The sequence below is a fragment of the Miniopterus schreibersii genome (assembly GCF_964146895.1).
Source record: "Miniopterus schreibersii genome assembly, chromosome: 1".
Lineage (NCBI taxonomy): Eukaryota > Metazoa > Chordata > Mammalia > Chiroptera > Miniopteridae > Miniopterus > Miniopterus schreibersii.
The window spans coordinates 23,907,284-23,926,307 of record NC_138101.1 but is presented as its reverse complement, the minus strand read 5'-3'; the positions used below and the strand labels follow the sequence as shown (position 1 = coordinate 23,926,307).

The 19,024-nt window shown below is 38.4% G+C and overlaps 1 protein-coding gene across 4 annotated transcripts in view; it reads left to right on the top strand.

The window, feature by feature from the left end:
- Positions 1 to 12,955, top strand: part of ATP8A1 (ATPase phospholipid transporting 8A1) — a 193,836-nt gene extending 180,881 nt beyond the window's left edge. For all 4 annotated transcript variants that reach the window (XM_081151451.1, XM_081151453.1, XM_081151450.1 and 1 more), the window contains 4 exons: positions 1,696 to 1,784; positions 2,471 to 2,563; positions 10,998 to 11,089; positions 12,268 to 12,955. In XM_081151451.1, the coding sequence (XP_081007577.1) occupies positions 1,696 to 1,784; positions 2,471 to 2,563; positions 10,998 to 11,089; positions 12,268 to 12,365 (372 nt within the window). In that variant the 3' untranslated portion in view covers positions 12,366 to 12,955. The remainder of the gene's footprint in view (positions 1 to 1,695; positions 1,785 to 2,470; positions 2,564 to 10,997; positions 11,090 to 12,267) is intronic.
- The last annotated feature ends 6,069 nt before the right edge of the window (positions 12,956 to 19,024 follow it).

Below are 19,024 nucleotides of genomic sequence, written 5' to 3'. Positions count from 1 at the left end.
TAAATAGATTAAAAGTAAGCCAAGTGAACAAGGTATTTTCAGCGACGTGCCTTAGAATCTTGAATCTTACCTTTTCCCCCCCAAAAGGGAAAAGAAATGTGGTTTTTCTACAGTCGTTACCTTGCTGAAAAGCTGCCCTCGCCCAGGACAAAGCCCGCTGGCTGGGTGGACATGTCCTGTTACACAGTGATGTTGGTTTTCACCATTGAGGATGTCAGCAAACACGTCGAAGATCATGTTTTGCTTATAAAATAAAGTGACTTTTATGTGAATATTTTTCATGTTGTTGGTGTCTAGAATATGGGGCCTATTTCAGTGACTCCACGTGGCAACGTTTATTTTCTGAAATTTTTGGTAATAGCACGTTTTTATTTTAACTGTATTCAGAGCTATTTGATCCTATAAAGGGAGAAATCTTAGCATTCTTGACCCCACAGTCTGTATTGATAAGCCGGTGTTCATGTAGAAAAAATTTAAACAGCAGTTCCTGGTCTTCAGTTGAGAGTCAAAATGAATAGGTAATTTAAAACATAATTTGAAATTAGTAATCTTGCTATTTGATACGGATTGGTTGATTGGGATTGTTTGTGTATAATTGTAAAACTGCCTATAAGAATTAAATGCTAGATCATTTTTTATTCCAGAACCACACCTGGTTAAAAATAAAAAAATTCTCTGTGATTTTTATAGAGTGTAAATGTGCGTGCATATTTTAATGGGGTTATAACAGTATGTTTACTGCAAATTTACTCTTGATGAACAAATAGACTTGAAGTCAAGCAAAATATTTCTTTTGGTTTTATTGTATCATATCCCTTTCAAGCTCTGTGTAATCTAATTATATTGCAAAGAAATTTTTATTATAATTGCAAATAACCAATAGAATTTATTAATTTTATACTTATAGAATCGTTGTTTTGCAACCCAAATGGCTCTGATATAGCAATTTGGGATTTGACACAAAAGAATGATTAAAATTATTTCTAATATACTTTTGTTTGAGTTTTACATACTAGGTATTTGGTGTGACTTTAGCAATAACAGAATGTACCAATACAAGTTATGTAAATCTTTGAACAAAAATTAAGATTATTTTGCATAATATCAGCTAAAATAAGTAAAATTATTTTTATAGATATCTTCATTTGATTATACTGTATTCATGATTTATCTGGATGATTTTTTTACTATCATGTCATATTTTATAAAAATCATGAATTTTTATTTGCAAAATAGTAAATTTAGTTTCTAACTAGGATTTATTTTACATGTTGTATTATAAGAGAATTTAATCCAGAACATATTTGAATTTGCTCAAAAAGATTGATCTTTATATTATAAAGATATAAATGAAGGTCAGAGCTATTCTAAGTTATAAAAGAAGGTCAACATTTATTACTCCATGTATTGACCACAATAATAAAAATCTCACATAGAAATATGAAAAGACTTGGCAGGTGATAAGACTTTGCTATATTAGACACTCAAGGGGGAAAAAGTAGATGTAGTAAGTACATGTTTTAACACATTCGGCTTTTAATTTCAAATATTTCACAAGTTTAAATTTAGAGTTATAGTATACCCTCTTACAGAATGAGATTCTTAAAATTATTCTACTTAAAATCCTGTCAAACCTGAACGTGAACGGCGTGTGTCTTGGTTGTGAAAGTAGCTCTGTTTCTGGTGGTTCCGCAGGCAGCCATGCTCTTCAGTTCCGGAGTCTTTTGGACGGGCCTGTTCTTCATCCCCGTGGCCTCGCTGCTTCTGGATGTGGCCTACAAGGTGTAAGTGCAGTGCCCAGTCACGGACATAAAAATACAGATGCGTGTCAATCCACACATTTCTCTACTTCTGACATCAACTCAAGAATGTGGCATTTGCAGAATAGGAATTAGTACTATTTACTTATTGTACATAAATAAATAAAGAGTGATTTAGAAACTGGAAAACTAGTTTAAAAGACAATAAGAAGTAAAGCAGATAGTTGCAATTATATTAGAGAGGATGTTTTTAGAAATCAATCTAAAAACCTAGTGAAGGTAGAAGAAAAAATTATATTATCTCCAAACACACATGTATTTTATTAGTGAACAGTAGTTGTGAAATTAAGTTTTTTGCTTGCCTGCTCTCATATATAAACTATAGAATGAAAGAAACTAGAACTTTACTAATTTATCTCATGGATTATAAGTTTTAAAATGTCATCTCTCCCCACAAAAAACGGTACCGTGGAAGTTAGTTACATGCTGCTTCCTTAATAACCATGAGTTTTAATGTTATAAACCTAAGCCGTTTAAGATTGTTGTTTCTCTAATTATTTAATGCTCAAAATTATAGTAATGTTTTTATATTCTATTGAAAAACTGTTGCTTATAGTCTGGTCACTAGTGTACTTAGAAACATGATCTAAACCAGTTTGTGAAATCTTTAGTCTTCACACAGATATTCCCATGCAAACTTTTTTTTGCAGTATCAAGAGGACTGCTTTTAAAACATTAGTAGATGAAGTTCAGGAGCTGGAGGCAAAATCTCAAGATCCAGGAGCAGTCGTGCTTGGAAAAAGGTAAAGTGCACTGAATATGTTCTTTTCCAAGTGAGCTTTTAAATTTTTCTTCTACTAGTGATTGGAAATAAGTGGTAAAGCATATTTTATCAGTTAACAAGGAGCTAGCAGTGTCGTTGCCAGATTTTGGAATCAGAGATGTGGGTTCAGATCAAATCTGTCATTTCGCTAAGCTGTGTGTCACCTTAGCTAAGCTGCTTAATGATTCTGAGCCTCAGTTTCCTCATCTTTAAAATAGGAGTGATAATACCTACCTCATGGCTAGTTGTAAGAATTGAATAAAATACTACCAATAAAGCAGATAGCTCAATGTCCAGTGCTTAATGAGCATTAAATAAATGGTAGTTACATACAGTATTGTGTTATTGAACTGAAAGGGGGGGGAGGGGACTTTTAGCTTCAAACAGTATCCATAATAAATTATTATGTCCTGACAATCAAAGCCTGACTTAGGACGAAGTGCCCTGCAGTTGCATATGTGGCTCAGCATATGATTAGGAACTGACAGGCATTTATCATAAATGAAGGGCGTTATGTCTCCCAAGTCATCTCCTCAGCACCACCACCTCACAAAAAGCAAAGTTAGAAAGCTAATCAAATTTACTAAATTCACAAAGCATTATAAAAAGGAAATTAAAATTACTTAAAAGCAGTCTGTAATAAACAACAGTTATGAAGATAATGCCAGGTATTTCTTTTTCTCTCTTTCATCACACTAAAATAAGCTAAAGTTTTGTCCAAACCATAAGAAATCTTTTGCCCTGGTATATGTCACCTTCGTCATGATTCACTGCTCTTATTCTGTTTGACACAGTGGAGTATGTGTCAGGCTGGGAACATAAGCTGAGACCTTGGCTTCCAGCCCTCACTTGCCTTCATGAGGCCCAAGGGGCACGTCACACACCGGTCTGTGCCTCTCTCAAATTACTAGCACTGGCTTTTGTTGAGCACTTACTGCATGCTAGGTGCTGCGCTTACCTCTTCATGTTTTCTATCTCATTGAATCCCTATAACCGCCACGTACAAATCCAGCCTCCTCATTTTCCCAGATGGGGAAACGGGGGCTGAGAGAGACTCAGTTCTCAAGGTCAGAAGTGGCAGAGCTGGGCCTTGGGCCTTACCGACTGATTCTCAAGCGCTGCTCCTAGCCACGCACTGTTCTGCCTCCCGGTGCAGCCTTCTCAAGAACGTGACAGAGCAGCAAAAGCAGCCTACCACTGGCCTGGCAAAGTCCTTGCCCTCCCTACATCAGTGCCCCTGGGCATGGGATGGGGGTGATAATACCTGTTTTCAAGGGTAGAGATAGTCTTCTCCTCCCTCCACCTTCCCCTCCATCCCGGTCCCTTCACCTAAAATGACATCCGTCCCATCGCCTCACATAAACAGTCCCTCAATAAATGTCTTCTCTCTCTCTCGTTCTAGCTATAAAAAGGATGTGGTAAGAGTGCTAGTTCACAAAATTGTGAATAAAACCATTTATGAACAATTATTAGGGAAAGGCCACTGATGATACTTGTCAGTACCCTCAGAAGTAAATTTCTCATATTTGTATGCTGATAAAACCTACATTAAGCCCCTCCACGTGATATTTAGTGTTCGTGGGTTGTAGTATATCAGTGACAATGCATAGAGCAGGCTGAGGGTTTGATGTGATGACCTCTGGATCCTACAGATTTGATGGGCCTGTGATGTAGGTAGCCCCTTGCATTAAACTAAACAAAATATAGTAGCGCCTAAAAGGAAAGAAGTGAATCCCACCGTGCATGACCACCAGCCTCTCCAGAGAAAATGCATCAGATAAATTTCCTGCTGCTGCCCAGCTCATTTGCCTGAAATAACTCTTCAGCTTTTCTCAAGAACTCAGAAATGAGTTAGCTGTTACCTGACTATCAGACACAACCCCTGGTACAACACATACCCCATGTTGCCGCTGCTGCCCATCAGTGAGTGCGCAGCTTGACCATAGTGTCTCACTAGGTGATAGCTGGAGGAGGGGGAAGAAAACAGTCGGTGAAAGGAGAAAAATCTTAACTAGTTGGAAAATCCTTCATGCTGAACGAATTGCATTCTAAGGCAGTTAAGGAGTTGTCAGATTGATTTTACTGCCAGGATTATTTTAGGAATCTTGGACAATGACATCAAAGTCAAATTTTTAAAAGTCTGCTAATTTTATCTATATTTTCAGAAAGGGAGAAATTGTGATTTCCATGTATTTTAGCAATACCAGACCTCCTTTAGTTCCAAACACCGTGTTATTTTATGCCTCCCAGTCTTCACACAGTGCTGTTCCCTTGTCTATTGGCTGATACATAGCCTCTTACCAACTGGGCAGTCCAATTCCTGGCTTCCAGAACCCAGTTCAGATGCAGTTACCTCAACTTTTCACAAATACAATTAATTCCTACTCTCCTGTCTCTGCACTTTGTTTACTCTTCTGTTTTGACATTTATTTATTGCCTGTATTATAATGTATTTGTTTACCTTTGTTTGTTTTACCTACTAGATTGAACTCCTGGGAGGGAAGGAGGGAGGGAAGGAGGGAGGGAGGGAGGGGTAAAAGGATAGAGTGGTGGGTAGTAAACAGATGGTTGACCTGTGGGTAGTTAATTAAAAATAGGCTACATAAGAACATAGAATTACATGGATTACACTTCCCAAAGTAGTAATATCCGAAGTAATGATGGTTTACTTTTTCATCATGGAATGATTCAGTTCTTAAGGAAGATCTTGCCAGTTGATCATCCCTAATTTATTTTAATCTTCACTAAGGGATGCTATGAAGTCAAGCTATGCATAAAATGAAACTCTGCTAGAAAAGCTATAACTTGTAAGCACTGTATCCAGATCAGTATTTGCAATAATTTATTTCTCATCTTCACTCATTTTCAAAAATTAAAATATCTTAATTAAAATAATGAGTCTTTTTTGAGGAAATATTATGCCACTTACCATATTATCCAGCGAATTAGGTATATTCCGATTTTACATAAAAATTGGGGGGTATATTTCATCATCTGAAGTATGTTGCTTTTAAGCCATGGGGCATGGTAGAAATTGACTTAAGCCTAAAGTGTTGGGAGACTCAATGCAAACCTCACTCGCGATCACTGTGTAGCCGTGGCTAGTTGTTTTTGGTTAAGGAAATGACTTAAATGCTGTGAGACCCTGTTCTTTGCTGTCACTTTTATGCGGACACGCTCCAACACGACAGAGCAGAAGCATCTACAGTTCCAAAATAAAATAAAAAGAAACCACTTCAAAAATCCATTTTTTTCCATAGTTTATAGCAAATATTTCTTGGAAAAACCTAAACCATTTGTTCTATAAATATAAGGACATTAATAGTGTTTATTTTTTTCTGTAATGTAAATGTTTATACATTTTAAGCAGAAATATTAATTTTGGGGGCCTCTCAGATCCCACTCAAGGGTATTATATCTACAAGTTGTAACATCTTACTTTCTTTAAAGAAAAAAAATGTAAATTCAAAACCCAAAGGATTAAAATAAGGAATTGAGTCCACTGGACTCATTGGAGACAAGACAGTTATTTTGGGATATCTTTTATGTGCATGCGAAGCAGTGCATCCTATAGACAGGCAAATGTGATAATAAGGCTCATAATTTTTTATATCTAACTGTAAACATTAATCAGCATGCCATCCTCAACATTTAGCCCAGGATCCTCAGGTCAGTTCTCATTAATTTGCCCATTACCTTTGTTTAATCCATAGCCTTAGCTTTATTTTTTAAATTTATTGGGGTTACAATGGTTAATATGAACATAGAGGTTTCAGGTATGGGTTTTTTTGTTACAAGATCTGTATATTGCTCTGTGTGTCCACCACCCAAAGTCATATCTTCTCCCATATATTAAGACCCCTTTCACCCCCACCCCCTTCCCTCTGGCAGTCACCACACTCCTGTTGTGTCCATGAGTTTGTTTTATATCCCACATATGAGTGAAATCATATGGTTCTTAGCTTTTTCTGGCTGACTTGTTTCACTTAGCATAGTATTCTCAAGGTCCATCCATGTCACAAATGGCAGTGTCATCCTTTCTCATGGCTGAGTAGTGTTCCATTGTATGCATGCACCACACCTTCTTTATCCAGTCCTCTATCGCGGGGCACTGGTTGTTTCCATGCCTTGGCCACCATGAATAGTGCTGCAGTGAACATAGGGGTACATATATCTTTGCAAATACATGTTTTTGAGTTTTTTGGGTGTATACTCAGGAGAGGGGTGGCTGGGTCGTATGGTAGCTCCATTCTTAATGTCTTGAGGAATCGCCAGACTGCTTTCCATAGTGGTTGTGCCAGTCTACATTCCCACCAGCAGTGAATGAGGGTTCCCTTTTCTCCATAGCCTCTCCAACACTTGTTATTGCTCGTCTTGTTGATAACACACCAGGTGTGAGGTGGTATACGGAGGTATCACACTACCTGACTTCAAATTATACTACAGAGCTGTGATCATCAAAACAGCATGGTATTGGCACAGAAACAGACACACAGATCAGTGGAACAGAATAGAGAGCCCAGATATAAAACCACATGTATATGGGCAGATAATTTTTGACAGAGGAGCCAGAAATACACAATGGAGTAAAGATAGTCTCTTCAGTAAATGGTGCTGGGAAAACTGGAAAGCCACATGCAAAAGAATGAAACTAGGTTACAGTTTGTCTCCATGTACAAAAATTAACTCAAAATGGATCAAAGACCTAAATGTGAGACCCAAAACAATAAGTTACATAGAAGAAAACATCGGTACCAAACTTATGGACCTTGGTCTTAGAGAACATTTCATGAACTTCACCCCAAAGGCAAGGGAAGTAAAGGCAAAAACAGATGAATGGAACTATATCAAACTAAAAAGCTTCTGCACAGCAAAAGAAACTGACCACAAAATAGAGGCAGCCAACCAGATGGCAGATATTTGCAAACAGTAGCTCTGACAGAGGTTTAATTTTAAAAATATATAAAGAATTCATAAAACTCAACACCAAACAAACAACCCAATCAAAAAGTGGGCAGAGGGCCTTAGCATTAAAGAAGAGAGTAAGGAAGCCTGGGTGTCAGATCATTTGGTCATACGGAGGGTAACGGGGATCTCTCCCGGCCTTTCCCTGGGTTATTTATCTTGACAAAAAGCAATGATAACACTACTCGAGATCTAATAGAAAACAAACTATTTCTCAGTTGTCACACTGGATTTTATATCGGGATTTAGGATAGGCGGACATATCAGATGGTTTCCCCCAGCCCACTCATCACTGTGACGATCCAGCACTGGTAAAGAAAAGTGGCAGACAAGGAAATATTCTCTCCTCCGGAGCCGAGGTTAGGCCTGTTAAAGTCACTGTTCACCTCCCCGCCGGCACCACCGCCTCGTACAGGACAGCTGTCCCGTGCCGCACACCGAGACAGTGGATGGAGGGTTTTTACTTTCCGGAGGAGATCCATTTTAATGAGCCAACCAAAACAGCGTGGCCACCCAACATAAAGACAAATGCAAATTTACCTCTCTCAAAAGATTACTGAAAATACTTTATGACAGCCTGTTCTGGGACAGTACATGGATTTTTACCTATACTTTTTTAATGTTTCTAGATGAAGTACTATTTTAAAATGTGGTCTCATTCCACCTCACCTCCACCATATATCTAAGTTGCAAAATTTTGGTGGGCTTGAAAATAAGGTAACTATTTCAGTGTAGTTGTTGTGTATGTAACCACATTATACAAATTCAGAGCTTGCATAGCTTGGTATGTAAATGAAAGACCATACAAGACAGTAAAACTACTGACTAAGGTTTTTAATGAGAAGGAACTAGAGACTTTTTTCTTTCTCACATTATGTTCAGCTATTCAACAAAAACTGAACTTTTAACACATTTATTAATGATTAACATGTTACCAGTGTATTTTTATAATATGACTTTATAGTAATATCAGGGCCCATAAACATCAGTGGCACAGAATTGCATAATTTTCACCTGATGAGTAGTTCCCTAATTAAGGTAGGAGAAGGCTAGAGAAATACAATTTATCATCACTTACTACCTATTAAGCACCACCCCCACCACCACCCCCACCCCCGATGAATGGCATTTCTACTCTCTAGGAGGGAATCTGCTCTATAAGAAGTAATAGTAGGCAGCTAAGGCAAAAAACAAAGAAAAAACAAAACTCATACTTTGCTCCTAAGGAGTGGAGTGGGGCATTATAAATTAACCGAGCGTAGCAGCAGACATCTGGTGTTGAGCTAGTGTTGAACAGAAACCAGGGCATCAGAAATGATCCCCACAGAGGATCTTTTGTTTGTTTTTTGTGATGGTCTCTGTTCTAGTTGATTTTCTATAATCAATTTTTGGGGACCTGGCGAGTGGTGAGGGAAGTAGCACTTGTTGAGTGGTTTCCAGGCACTGTGCTAGAAGCTCTACCATTCCCTGAACCCTCACAGCCGGCCTGAGGGCTAGGGCTTGTCCGCTTCTACATACATTGCCTAAGGTGCCCAGCTAATCATAGCAGACTCAGAATTAAACCAAAGTAGGACTGCCTTTCCACAGTGATGTGCTCCTTTCCCAGGAAAGACTTTCTTAGTGCTCCTTTGGGGGGGGTGGGGGGGACACTAGACATTAGCTTTATATAACAGCTGAGTGAAATTGAGTGTAGCTTTCTATGAAATGTTACTAAACAAAATTACATTATCTTATATATGCAAGTTACCATAATATGAAAGACAAAATTCTCATGTCTGCCTTCTTAACACTTTGACATTGTAATATTAAAGTATTATGCATTTAGGAAGGCCAGTCTGAAACCTGGAAAATGTATTTGGGGGAAAAGCAGCTATATAATGATACATTACCATCCCCTAGTCTTCTGTAGTCATTTCCATTTGACTTCCCAGCACCCCGTCCTGCGAGGCTCTGCTAACAAAATCAGACCACCTGCTGCTAAAGCTGCCCACTTCCCCAAAGCAGTTACATATTTTAATGTCCCTCGGGGGTCCCTGGGTCTGTAATGTTAGATCATTTTAAGAGTAGCATAAGAAAAGTGACTGTACAAATGGACCCTTTTCCTTCCCCTTATCTGTTTATTTCGCTGGCAGAAGCAAGTTTTACAAATATTTGCAAAACCACTGGAGTTTTAGATGAATTAGCTCTCTTTCCTTAATGTAGCTAATTCCCAGTGACAATAAAGTATGTCTAATAAGTACCAGTTCACATCCCTAGACTTTAAAAAATATGTGTGGAAGATTATTACAAATGTCAACATTTCTAAATATTTTGCTTCGGCAAAAGCCTAAATATTTGTGTAATTACAAGTTCATTTTGTAGAAGATCCTTTTTTTCTTTTACATATGATAAAAATTGTTCCATTTCAGGGTCTCAAAATAATTGGCAAAATACTGAACTAACATAACTTACAGCAATTTTACTGAAGTTTTCATAGTGGGGAAAATACAAGACAGAAAATTTTCAACTGAGTCAGTTCCAGTGATTAAAACAAAATTGTATAAACATTTGCTGCAGCTCATATAGATTACTTATTAGCTCTCCATGCTTCTTATGTTCTTTGCTATCAAAGCAAGGTTTTATAAATCAACCCGGGGAGAAATGGCCTGAGTGGGAGGATTGATGATGTTTCGAAGGGCATTTCAGAATTATCACTCAAATTCATGTATTCAACCGATATTTGAGTTCCCTACTGCATGCAGTGGGAGAAAATCAGATGCATTATTTCTTGCTATATGCATTTAGAAATTACATAATCAATCACATGAATTTGTTCCTGTGGAAAATATTATTCTAAACATTTATTGAAAAATAAATATTTTTCCTGTCATTTTACCTACTATAATTATTTTCTGAAAATAATTCTTTTACTTAAAAATGAAACTAAGGGACACATTGTACACCATATCAGTGGTAATGGAATTTTTCTAATTAAAAAGTCTAAGAAATTTCTTCTTTGTGTAATTTCTAGGATTTCTTTACATAACTAAAAAAAACATTGCATACCAAAATATATTCAAAGTAGGAAAAAAGGTATAATGATAATTAATTATTTTAATTCTAAAACTGCCATGCTTAAAATACACATAGTAAGTCAACCAAGAATTTAGAAGCTAATAAACTACTAGAAGATTTTTTTACTAATTGTATTCTACAGGTTGTATATCTCCATTTAACATAACTATAACCAGGGGGGTGGGGAAATCTTTTGACTGGATTATAGGGGACAAAATAGTCTTCTATCTAAACTCTTGAAATCTCATTAGCTGAGAAAATGAGGGTAAAAAAGAAATCACTGGCCTACGGATTTCTCAAGCGATCTTTTGTTTAAGTCTCTCCGGCGGTCCTGTGGGCGCCGGGGTCTCGGCTGAGCTGATAATTCATTTCACACGTTTGCACCTGCTCTGCAGCCTCACAGAGAGGGCACAACTGCTCAAGAACGTCTTTAAGAAGAACCACGTAAACTTGTACCGCTCGGAATCATTGCAACAAAACCTGCTCCGTAAGTATTTGAGCTCTAATTTTTTTTTAAAAAAATTCTGCCGTTACTTCATAGCATTCATGAGAACAGTATTTTGACTTTGGGGATAATTAACTATTTAAAACCAGCCCCTAAAACAACTTTTGCATATTTTGCCACATGTTATGTAAATAACAAATGTTTAGAGAATCCTTTGACCTCGACCATCTCACTCTTAGCAGAAGAGACAGAGCACTTTAAAACCTTGCTGCTTTCATTTAAAGAAAAATAATATTTCCACATGCCCCTTGCTTCCTTAAATCTTAAAAAGAACCAGTAAAATAAATCTTAACTCTTAAAAGCTCCCTCTGTATTGTTATCTTTTCTACTTGAATAACTTTGCAATAGCCTTTTCAGCTTTCATGCAGAACAATGAAACATATATTTCCCCCTTCAAAAATATTTATGAACATTTAGGGCTGTAAGAAATGACTAGGTATCATGCCCGCTTAACATTTCAAGGATCTAAAAAGGAATATAATATATAAAGCCCTGTAGTAAATGTATTTGTGTTAGTAATATATCTTTTGTTTCATGTTGTTTCCACATATGATTTATTTTTATTTATATATACTCATGTTTAATGCTTTTGCTCTTTATACTTTAAGAGGCCTTTTAAAGATGTGATCCCCTCGGGGGCTATTTCTTATCCATATGCCCCCTCCAGCCATGCTGGGGCTTCTGTGAGTTTATTTGCAGTTGCCCAAAGCCAAGCAGAGTATCGTCTGGGAGAGGCTATTTTCCACCACTCGCAGTTACGTGTGCTTGTCTCCCCTGCACTTTTATGCTTCCTTCCCTCTCACCCGCCTGGTACATGTACACATACATGTGCCCGCTTGGCTGGACTCTCCTTCCCCTCTGGCAGTCGGGAAGCAGGCATGAGATGGGCTGGACTGAGACGCTGAGTGAGAATGGAGGGCTTGAGAGTGCCTGCTCGTTCATCGAGGGAGAGGACGTTCAGGGTCTAAGCCAGTCATCCGTCCCGCTCCTCATTTTGCACTTGAGTCTCTGTCTTTTCCAGACATTAAAAATTAGTGTCTTCATGCTTTTGAGGGTGGGAGGGACGCATTAGTTCGCCAAGTTAGAAAATGAGCACTCAGAATAACAGAGATTTCCAGTGACTTCATGATGATCATTTCTATTTTATCTTTAACTTCCAGACGGGTATGCTTTCTCTCAAGATGAAAACGGCATCGTCTCACAGTCAGAAGTGATTAGGGCCTATGATACCACAAAGCAGAGACCTGATGAATGGTGATGGGGAGGGCCACCAGGCAGGCTCTGCTGCGTCTCTGAGGAGGGCTCCCGGTCTTCACCGAAAGCTGCAGACCAATTCCAGCCTGGTCCGAGGAGGTGAAAGGTGGATCTGAGCTCATGTCATTGATTGACATTCAGATTCATGTATATTATAGACATAAGCACTGTGCGATCTACTGTAACACCATCTCTTTCAGATTTTTTTAAGTATGTGCTGAGTCTTTGTAAACAGAACTTGAAACTGACTTGTATCTTGCCGGACTGCTTTCTTACTCTGAGAATAGGCCAGGATTCTGAATCCGTAACTGTGGGGTTGTAACTGTCAGTTTATTGGATATACCACAAGGCGACCAACCATTAAAAACTCCAAAATGGTAACAAGCGAAAGGGGCTCTTACTATCCAGACTTAGATTTCAGGCTATGCTGAGAAAAAAAAAAAAAAACGAAAAAAAACCAGCATTCTTAAGGAACTGACTCATCTTACTGAGCAAAATTTCTAGACAAGACATTAATAAGTGTTTGTGTCAAAAATTGTCTTGATAAGTGTTTGCCAAAGAAGTTCAATAAATTATTTTTCATTCAGTAGTCATTTGCCCAGAAATTTGAGAGCGAGCTTACCTCCAGTCCTGCTGTCAGATCTGCATGCTTGACTTTTCAAATCTAAGAGTGATTTGCAAAACTGAGTATTTCGAGGCATTTGCTACTAAAATCTGTGATGTTGCACCTTCGGCCTTACAGACGCTTCTTTCTTGTCTGTCTTGTTTATTTGTTCAAGTTAGAGGGCACGCGTGGTCATGTGACTCTGTCATTACTGATTTTTAAAACTGTGTTTATGTCTCAGTCATTTCTAACGAGGTTGCATCATCATTTAGATTTTTCTAAAAGTCTGGCTTCTGCTGTAGATTGAGTGATGTCCTTTTGTCTTAAAGTTGTCTCTGTTAAGAAAAATATGCTTCTGTACTCACGTGGGATTTCTAATGCTTCTGTGGAGATGTTTGAAATACCGTGTCAGACAAATGCGCGGCGTCTGTGCTGTGATCCGGTTCCCCCGGCCGTGCCCGCCGGAGGCGCCTGTGGTCACGCAGCACACCCCGGCGCTGTGCGGACGCCCAGCACTGAGGCCTGACAAGTGCTTCACAGGCCGCTTGTCAGGCAGCTCCCAAAACTAGGCACATGCTGCTAATCAGGACAAATAAGTAGTACATTTTCCCCGCTCAAAAAATACTTCTTTTACTCAAGCCTGTAGCTTTACAGTCAAAGAACACTTTTCATCATGAGTTGGGGTTTTTTTTTGTTAATATGCTTTAAATTGTATGTTCCAGTTCATTATTTTCAGCGTTTTCAAGACATCTGAAAATGCCTGTTTTGCTACCAACAATAAATGGTGAAGGGGCTGTTTTAAAACCACAACCAGTTTTCTACACTATTTTTAAAATAATGCTTTCATTTAGGAAAAAATAAGAAAGGAATTCTAGTTTTCAGATACACTTCAGAGACTGAAGCAAACTTTCTGCCTTTATTCAAAAGCCTGTTTGCCTTTAAGTGGACTTACCAGCAAAATAGGTAGAACTTCCTCTTGGAAAAAAAAAAAAAATCAACTGGAATTGAGAAGAGAGGTGATTTTTCCAGATCACTCCTTGAGTTTAGTAATTTCATATTCTTGTCACCCTTTTTCTCAATCTAGATTTAAAATTAGGCTGTATATCACTTCCTTCTCGGTATTTTTAGCTGTTTGGTTACAAGCATGCCTCCCACATTTTCTACAAATAAGAGAGGTTATAACACATGCATAATTCTAATGTAAAGGGGCCAGGAGCTGACACACTTCACTTCCCAGACCCTTCCCACTTGGGGTTCAGATGAAGAGAATCGTGAATCAGAGCATCTAGCAAGGCCACAGGTGAAGGCGTCTTCAGAATCCCGAAGTCACAGACTTGAACTGTCTACCGAGCGGATCTTTAGAACCTTTTCCTGGCCTCCCGATAGTTGAAGTCAAACCACAAAAATTTAAAAATGAGAATGACAGACATCCCTCCAGAGAAAACCTAATAGCAGCTACAGACACCAGTTGCTTCCACTTGCCCTCCCCTCCCCTCCCCAGTGGCATTCCCCAAAAATTAATATGACGACTATAATAAAACTGAATTCTATGACTTAAGAAAACTAGAAGTTTTCTTTTACCTCAAAACATGGATTGTTTCTGTGGAGCTCTTCAACGTGAGTAGAATACTCATGGTTAATCATGATCAGAATATAACTAATTTATGCTTTTCTTTGTCCCATGGCCCTTTATTTGAATCATCAATATTAAGTCAGTTTCTTTGCTTCTTGGGTGGGAGTGGGGGCAGGAGGTAGCAGGGAGTGACCTGCTTGGTGAAATTTAAAATATAATGTTGCAATGACAGTGACTTCAAAGTGTTAAATTAGAGAAAACCCTGATTTTCAACCTTCCCACGGAAGAGAAACGTAACAGTTTTACCAGGATTACAATAAACAGTTGAAGTGACTTTTAATGTGTGTTTTCTAAAATAAAGGACATGCACTCTTCCATTAAAAAGTCCCCTATTGGGACTCTAGAAAATGCTAACACCATTGCTTGACAATGTTTACAATTCAGAAAATACTCCTTACAGCAGAAAACCCTCATTCATTTCACATTGAAAAGCTGGGAGTTGCTGCTCTGATGTTGAATCGTGAACAGGGACACCGCACATGAACTTTCTGAATGTTTTATATAGCATATAAAAATATATTGGTGTCTCACACCCAGAAAGATGCTATATGGTAGGAATTATTAGCAGGAAAATGGTGTTTCTCAGGAATGTAGTAAATTTAAAATGATACATGTGCTGCCCACCCTCCCACGCCCCACCCTGGCTGATGCAAGCCTTCAGCAGTGTCAGGAAGTTCATGGAGAGCTTTTTCTGATCACGTCAGGTGAATGTGTAGTCAACTCAGTCATATTAGCCATTTACATGAATTGTATGGTCATTCAAGGGAATCAGTGATTCCTCTTAATTTCCGGGGGTCGGGAGGAAATGAGTTCAAGAAATCAGCATTTATTCTGACCGTTACATTTTATGTTTTAACTTCGCAACTCAGCATTTTAAATATCCGATAGGAAAGCCACATGATAATTTGTTGAGCATTGCGTGCACTGTATATCACCGATAATCTGTCATTTAAAATGTTCTTTCAGGAAACATGCTAGTCTGAAAGCAATCGATTGTATATTTGTAGTTTTTAAAATATTTATAACAGCGTCATCATTTATTACAAAGCTAAGTAATCATCCATGTTTATTTCTGGGCAGTGGCCCTTGGACAGTTCCTGGTTTTAAAACTTATATCATCAAATAAGTCTATAATCTCATAATCATCTACAAAATGTATCAAGAAAACGCCCACCCCATTCAATCATATGGGCCAGGCCTATGAATTCTTTTTGTCAATTCCTTAATGTAACACCATGCGGTTTGTTACCTAAGTAATGCTTTTTAATGGTGAACATTTTTCTATAACCTCTTAAAGAGACCATAGTCTGATTTTTCTCACATTAAAATAACTGAAGTCACTTGTGAAACTTAGTTCTACTTTGCTGCATTTTAATTAACCTTCAACAGCTATTAAAATGGAATGTAAGTTAAATGTTGAAAGGAAATAAATGTTTTCCATTTTCCATCTTGATTTATTTTCTGTATGAGAGCAGCTGTGTTTTTGATAGGTTTATGGTTTGCATGAATTAATATTAAAGTGGTCTAGGCCAATGCATGGCTATTGCTGTAAATCTTGATGTTTATTTTTGCCTTTTTAAAAATTCTATCATGGCCTACCTGGAATTTAATATTCAGTGGGCAAATTAATTGGTTCACTGCACAACTTTTTTTTAATAAGTAAATTATTTTACAAACAAATTTGAACAAATTTAATTGAAACTTTTGTTTAGCTGGCCTCTGAGAATTTTTCTTAATAAAGCTCACAAAACTCAGCAAATAAATCTCCCTTAAGTAGGAAAAAAGCTAGATTTCATACTTGCTTCCTTTGAATTAACAGCAACTTTCCATGGGTAAATCTGCTCTTGCAAAGATGTGAGCAGAATATTAAAAAAAATAATAAATATTTTTATGTTTCATGGTTCTAGACTAGAAGCCATAAATGCAGTAAATACTGTTTGTTCTTTGTTTTACTACTTGAAGCTTCATTTTTCACATTTTCACGTTTATTAGGTTTAAAAAAAAAAAAAGGCAGCCTTGCAAGGCAGCTACTATGGAAAATTGCGGTTTGCATTAGAGATAAAATAGTATTTTCAGCTCCATGAAAAACCATTCCTGCTGAAACTGCTGTAGAAATTGTGATGCTGCATGAGTGGAGAGTGTTGAATCTGTGATTATAGTAGTTTTCTCAGGTTTGTTTATGTCAATGTTCAATGCACTGTGTTTTATAAATAGCTATTAAAGTTGAGTAATATCCAGTTCTATGCAGTGTTATGTGTCATTGGCCTTTTGTGAATGTGCATGTTTTAAACTGCAAATTTTAAACATTTTTGTCCACTAATTGTTATTAAAAACGAAATAAACTTTACCACTACATTAAGAATATTGTCAAAGTTTTAATTGCTAGTTTTAGAAACTATGTTGCTTTACAAAACCTCTAAATTCACATAACTATATAGTCTGAGGTGCATCCACTTAATAGCATTATTAACATGTTTTGTTTATAACCCCAGTGGTATATAAAACATCCCTTCATTTTTACCTGGCTAAATGAAACATGAGTACACTAACTCTAGTAAGAAGGATGGTTTTGATAATTAAGTATCAAAAAAATATTTTAAAGGAAATCAGGGTATTTTGATGCTACAGCCAGGAAAGCCTTCCAGGATTGCCCCCCTTACATATGTAAATGAGCCTGCAAGTCCACAGCTGCTTTTTCAGTTCATGAGAAAGTGGTCGCAGTTACATTAACATTTGAAGGAAGTAACCAGGAAATAATAAAATTGTCACGTGATACAAAAGTAGGGGGAAACGTCAGAAATGGGGACAAAGCTTGATCAAAAATAAGCATCGTTGGGTAAAAGGTAACCAGAGCTGCACTTGGGTGACCTGCCAGGATGAGATGAGTTCCCAGAGGCCCTGGTTTTATTCGAGCGAGGCCCCGAGTCCTTTCCCACAGTCTTCCCAGGACGATTGGGTTGGGTGCCCCAGGCAAAACCACAGCGAAGCAATGTCCACACAGAACAGTTACCTGCGAACTGTATCAGATGATTTTCACATTCAACTTTACTCCCCTTAAAGTAAGCACTGTTCATGCTGACCCTGGAGTGGAAGGTGCCGTCTAAAACCGTAAGGAAACGGCAGCTTGAAACACATTCCCGTGAAGTCAGCACGCCGTCCCCATTTAGAAGTTTTTGTTTGCTTGCTGCATCACTCGCCTGAAAAAGCTTCCATTTCAGTGGCACAGAGCCACTCATTTTAGTGAAAGAAAGATCTTCCTAACCTGGATCATTTCACTAGTGGGCTAATAAAAATTGTTGGAAAATATGAAACATTTGACCATTCAGGTTTGGTTTGGTTTTATAATTTTATTGTTGAGAGCATTACAGATGTCCCCCATTTTCCCCCCACTCCCTGCTCCACCCCAGGCCTTCCCCTGCCTATTGCCTGTGTCCATGGCTGTGCATATGTGCTTATAAGTTCTTTGGTCAATCTCTTCCCCCCCTCCTTCCTGCCTTCCCTCTGAGATCTCTCAGTCTGTTTCATGCTTCCATGTCTGTGTTCCTATCTTGTTCATCAATTTATTTTGTTCCTTAGATTCCACATATAAGTGAGATCATGTGATATTTCACTTAGCATAATACTCTCCAGTTCCCTCCATGCTGTCCCAAAGGGTATGAGATCCTTCTTCATGGCTGCGTAGTATTCCATGGTGTAAATGTCCCACAGCTTTTTTATCCACTCATCTACTGACGGGCACCTGGGCTGTTTCCAGATCTTAGCTATTGTAAACTGCGCTGCTATGAACATCGGGCTGCATAAGGTCTTTCTGATTAGTGCTGCAGGATTCTGAAGATACATTCCTAGGAGTGGGGTCACTGGGTCAAATGGCAGCTCCACTTTTTTGAGGAGCCTCCATACCGTTTTCCACAGTAGCAGGGTGACAGTAGTTAATAAAACCATACTGGTTTCAAGTGCACAGCTCTGTAACATGGCCTGCACGCTGCACGTGGCTCACCACCCGAAGTCGAGTCTCTCTGCCCCATGTCGCCCCCTTGCCTCCTTCCCCCTCCCCCGCCCCTGTCCCTCTGGAAGTCAGCAAACTCATCTGTATCTATGAGGCTTTGGGGGGGTTTCCTTAATGTCTTCACCTTCTCACCCAGCGCCTAACTCCCCACCCCCCTGACACCTGTCAGTCTGCTCTATGCGTCTAAGATTCTATTTTGTCTGTTAGTTTCTTTTGTTCATTATTCCACGTGTAAGTGAGATCTTATGGTGTTTGTGTCTCTCTGACTGGCTTATTTCACTTAGCATAACACTCTCCAGGTCCATCCCTGCTGTCGCAAAAGGTAAGATTTCCTTTTTTACAGCCAAGTAGTTTTCCGTGATGTGAATGTCCCCCAGCTTTCTTACCCACTCATCACTGAGGGGCACCTGGGCTGCTTCC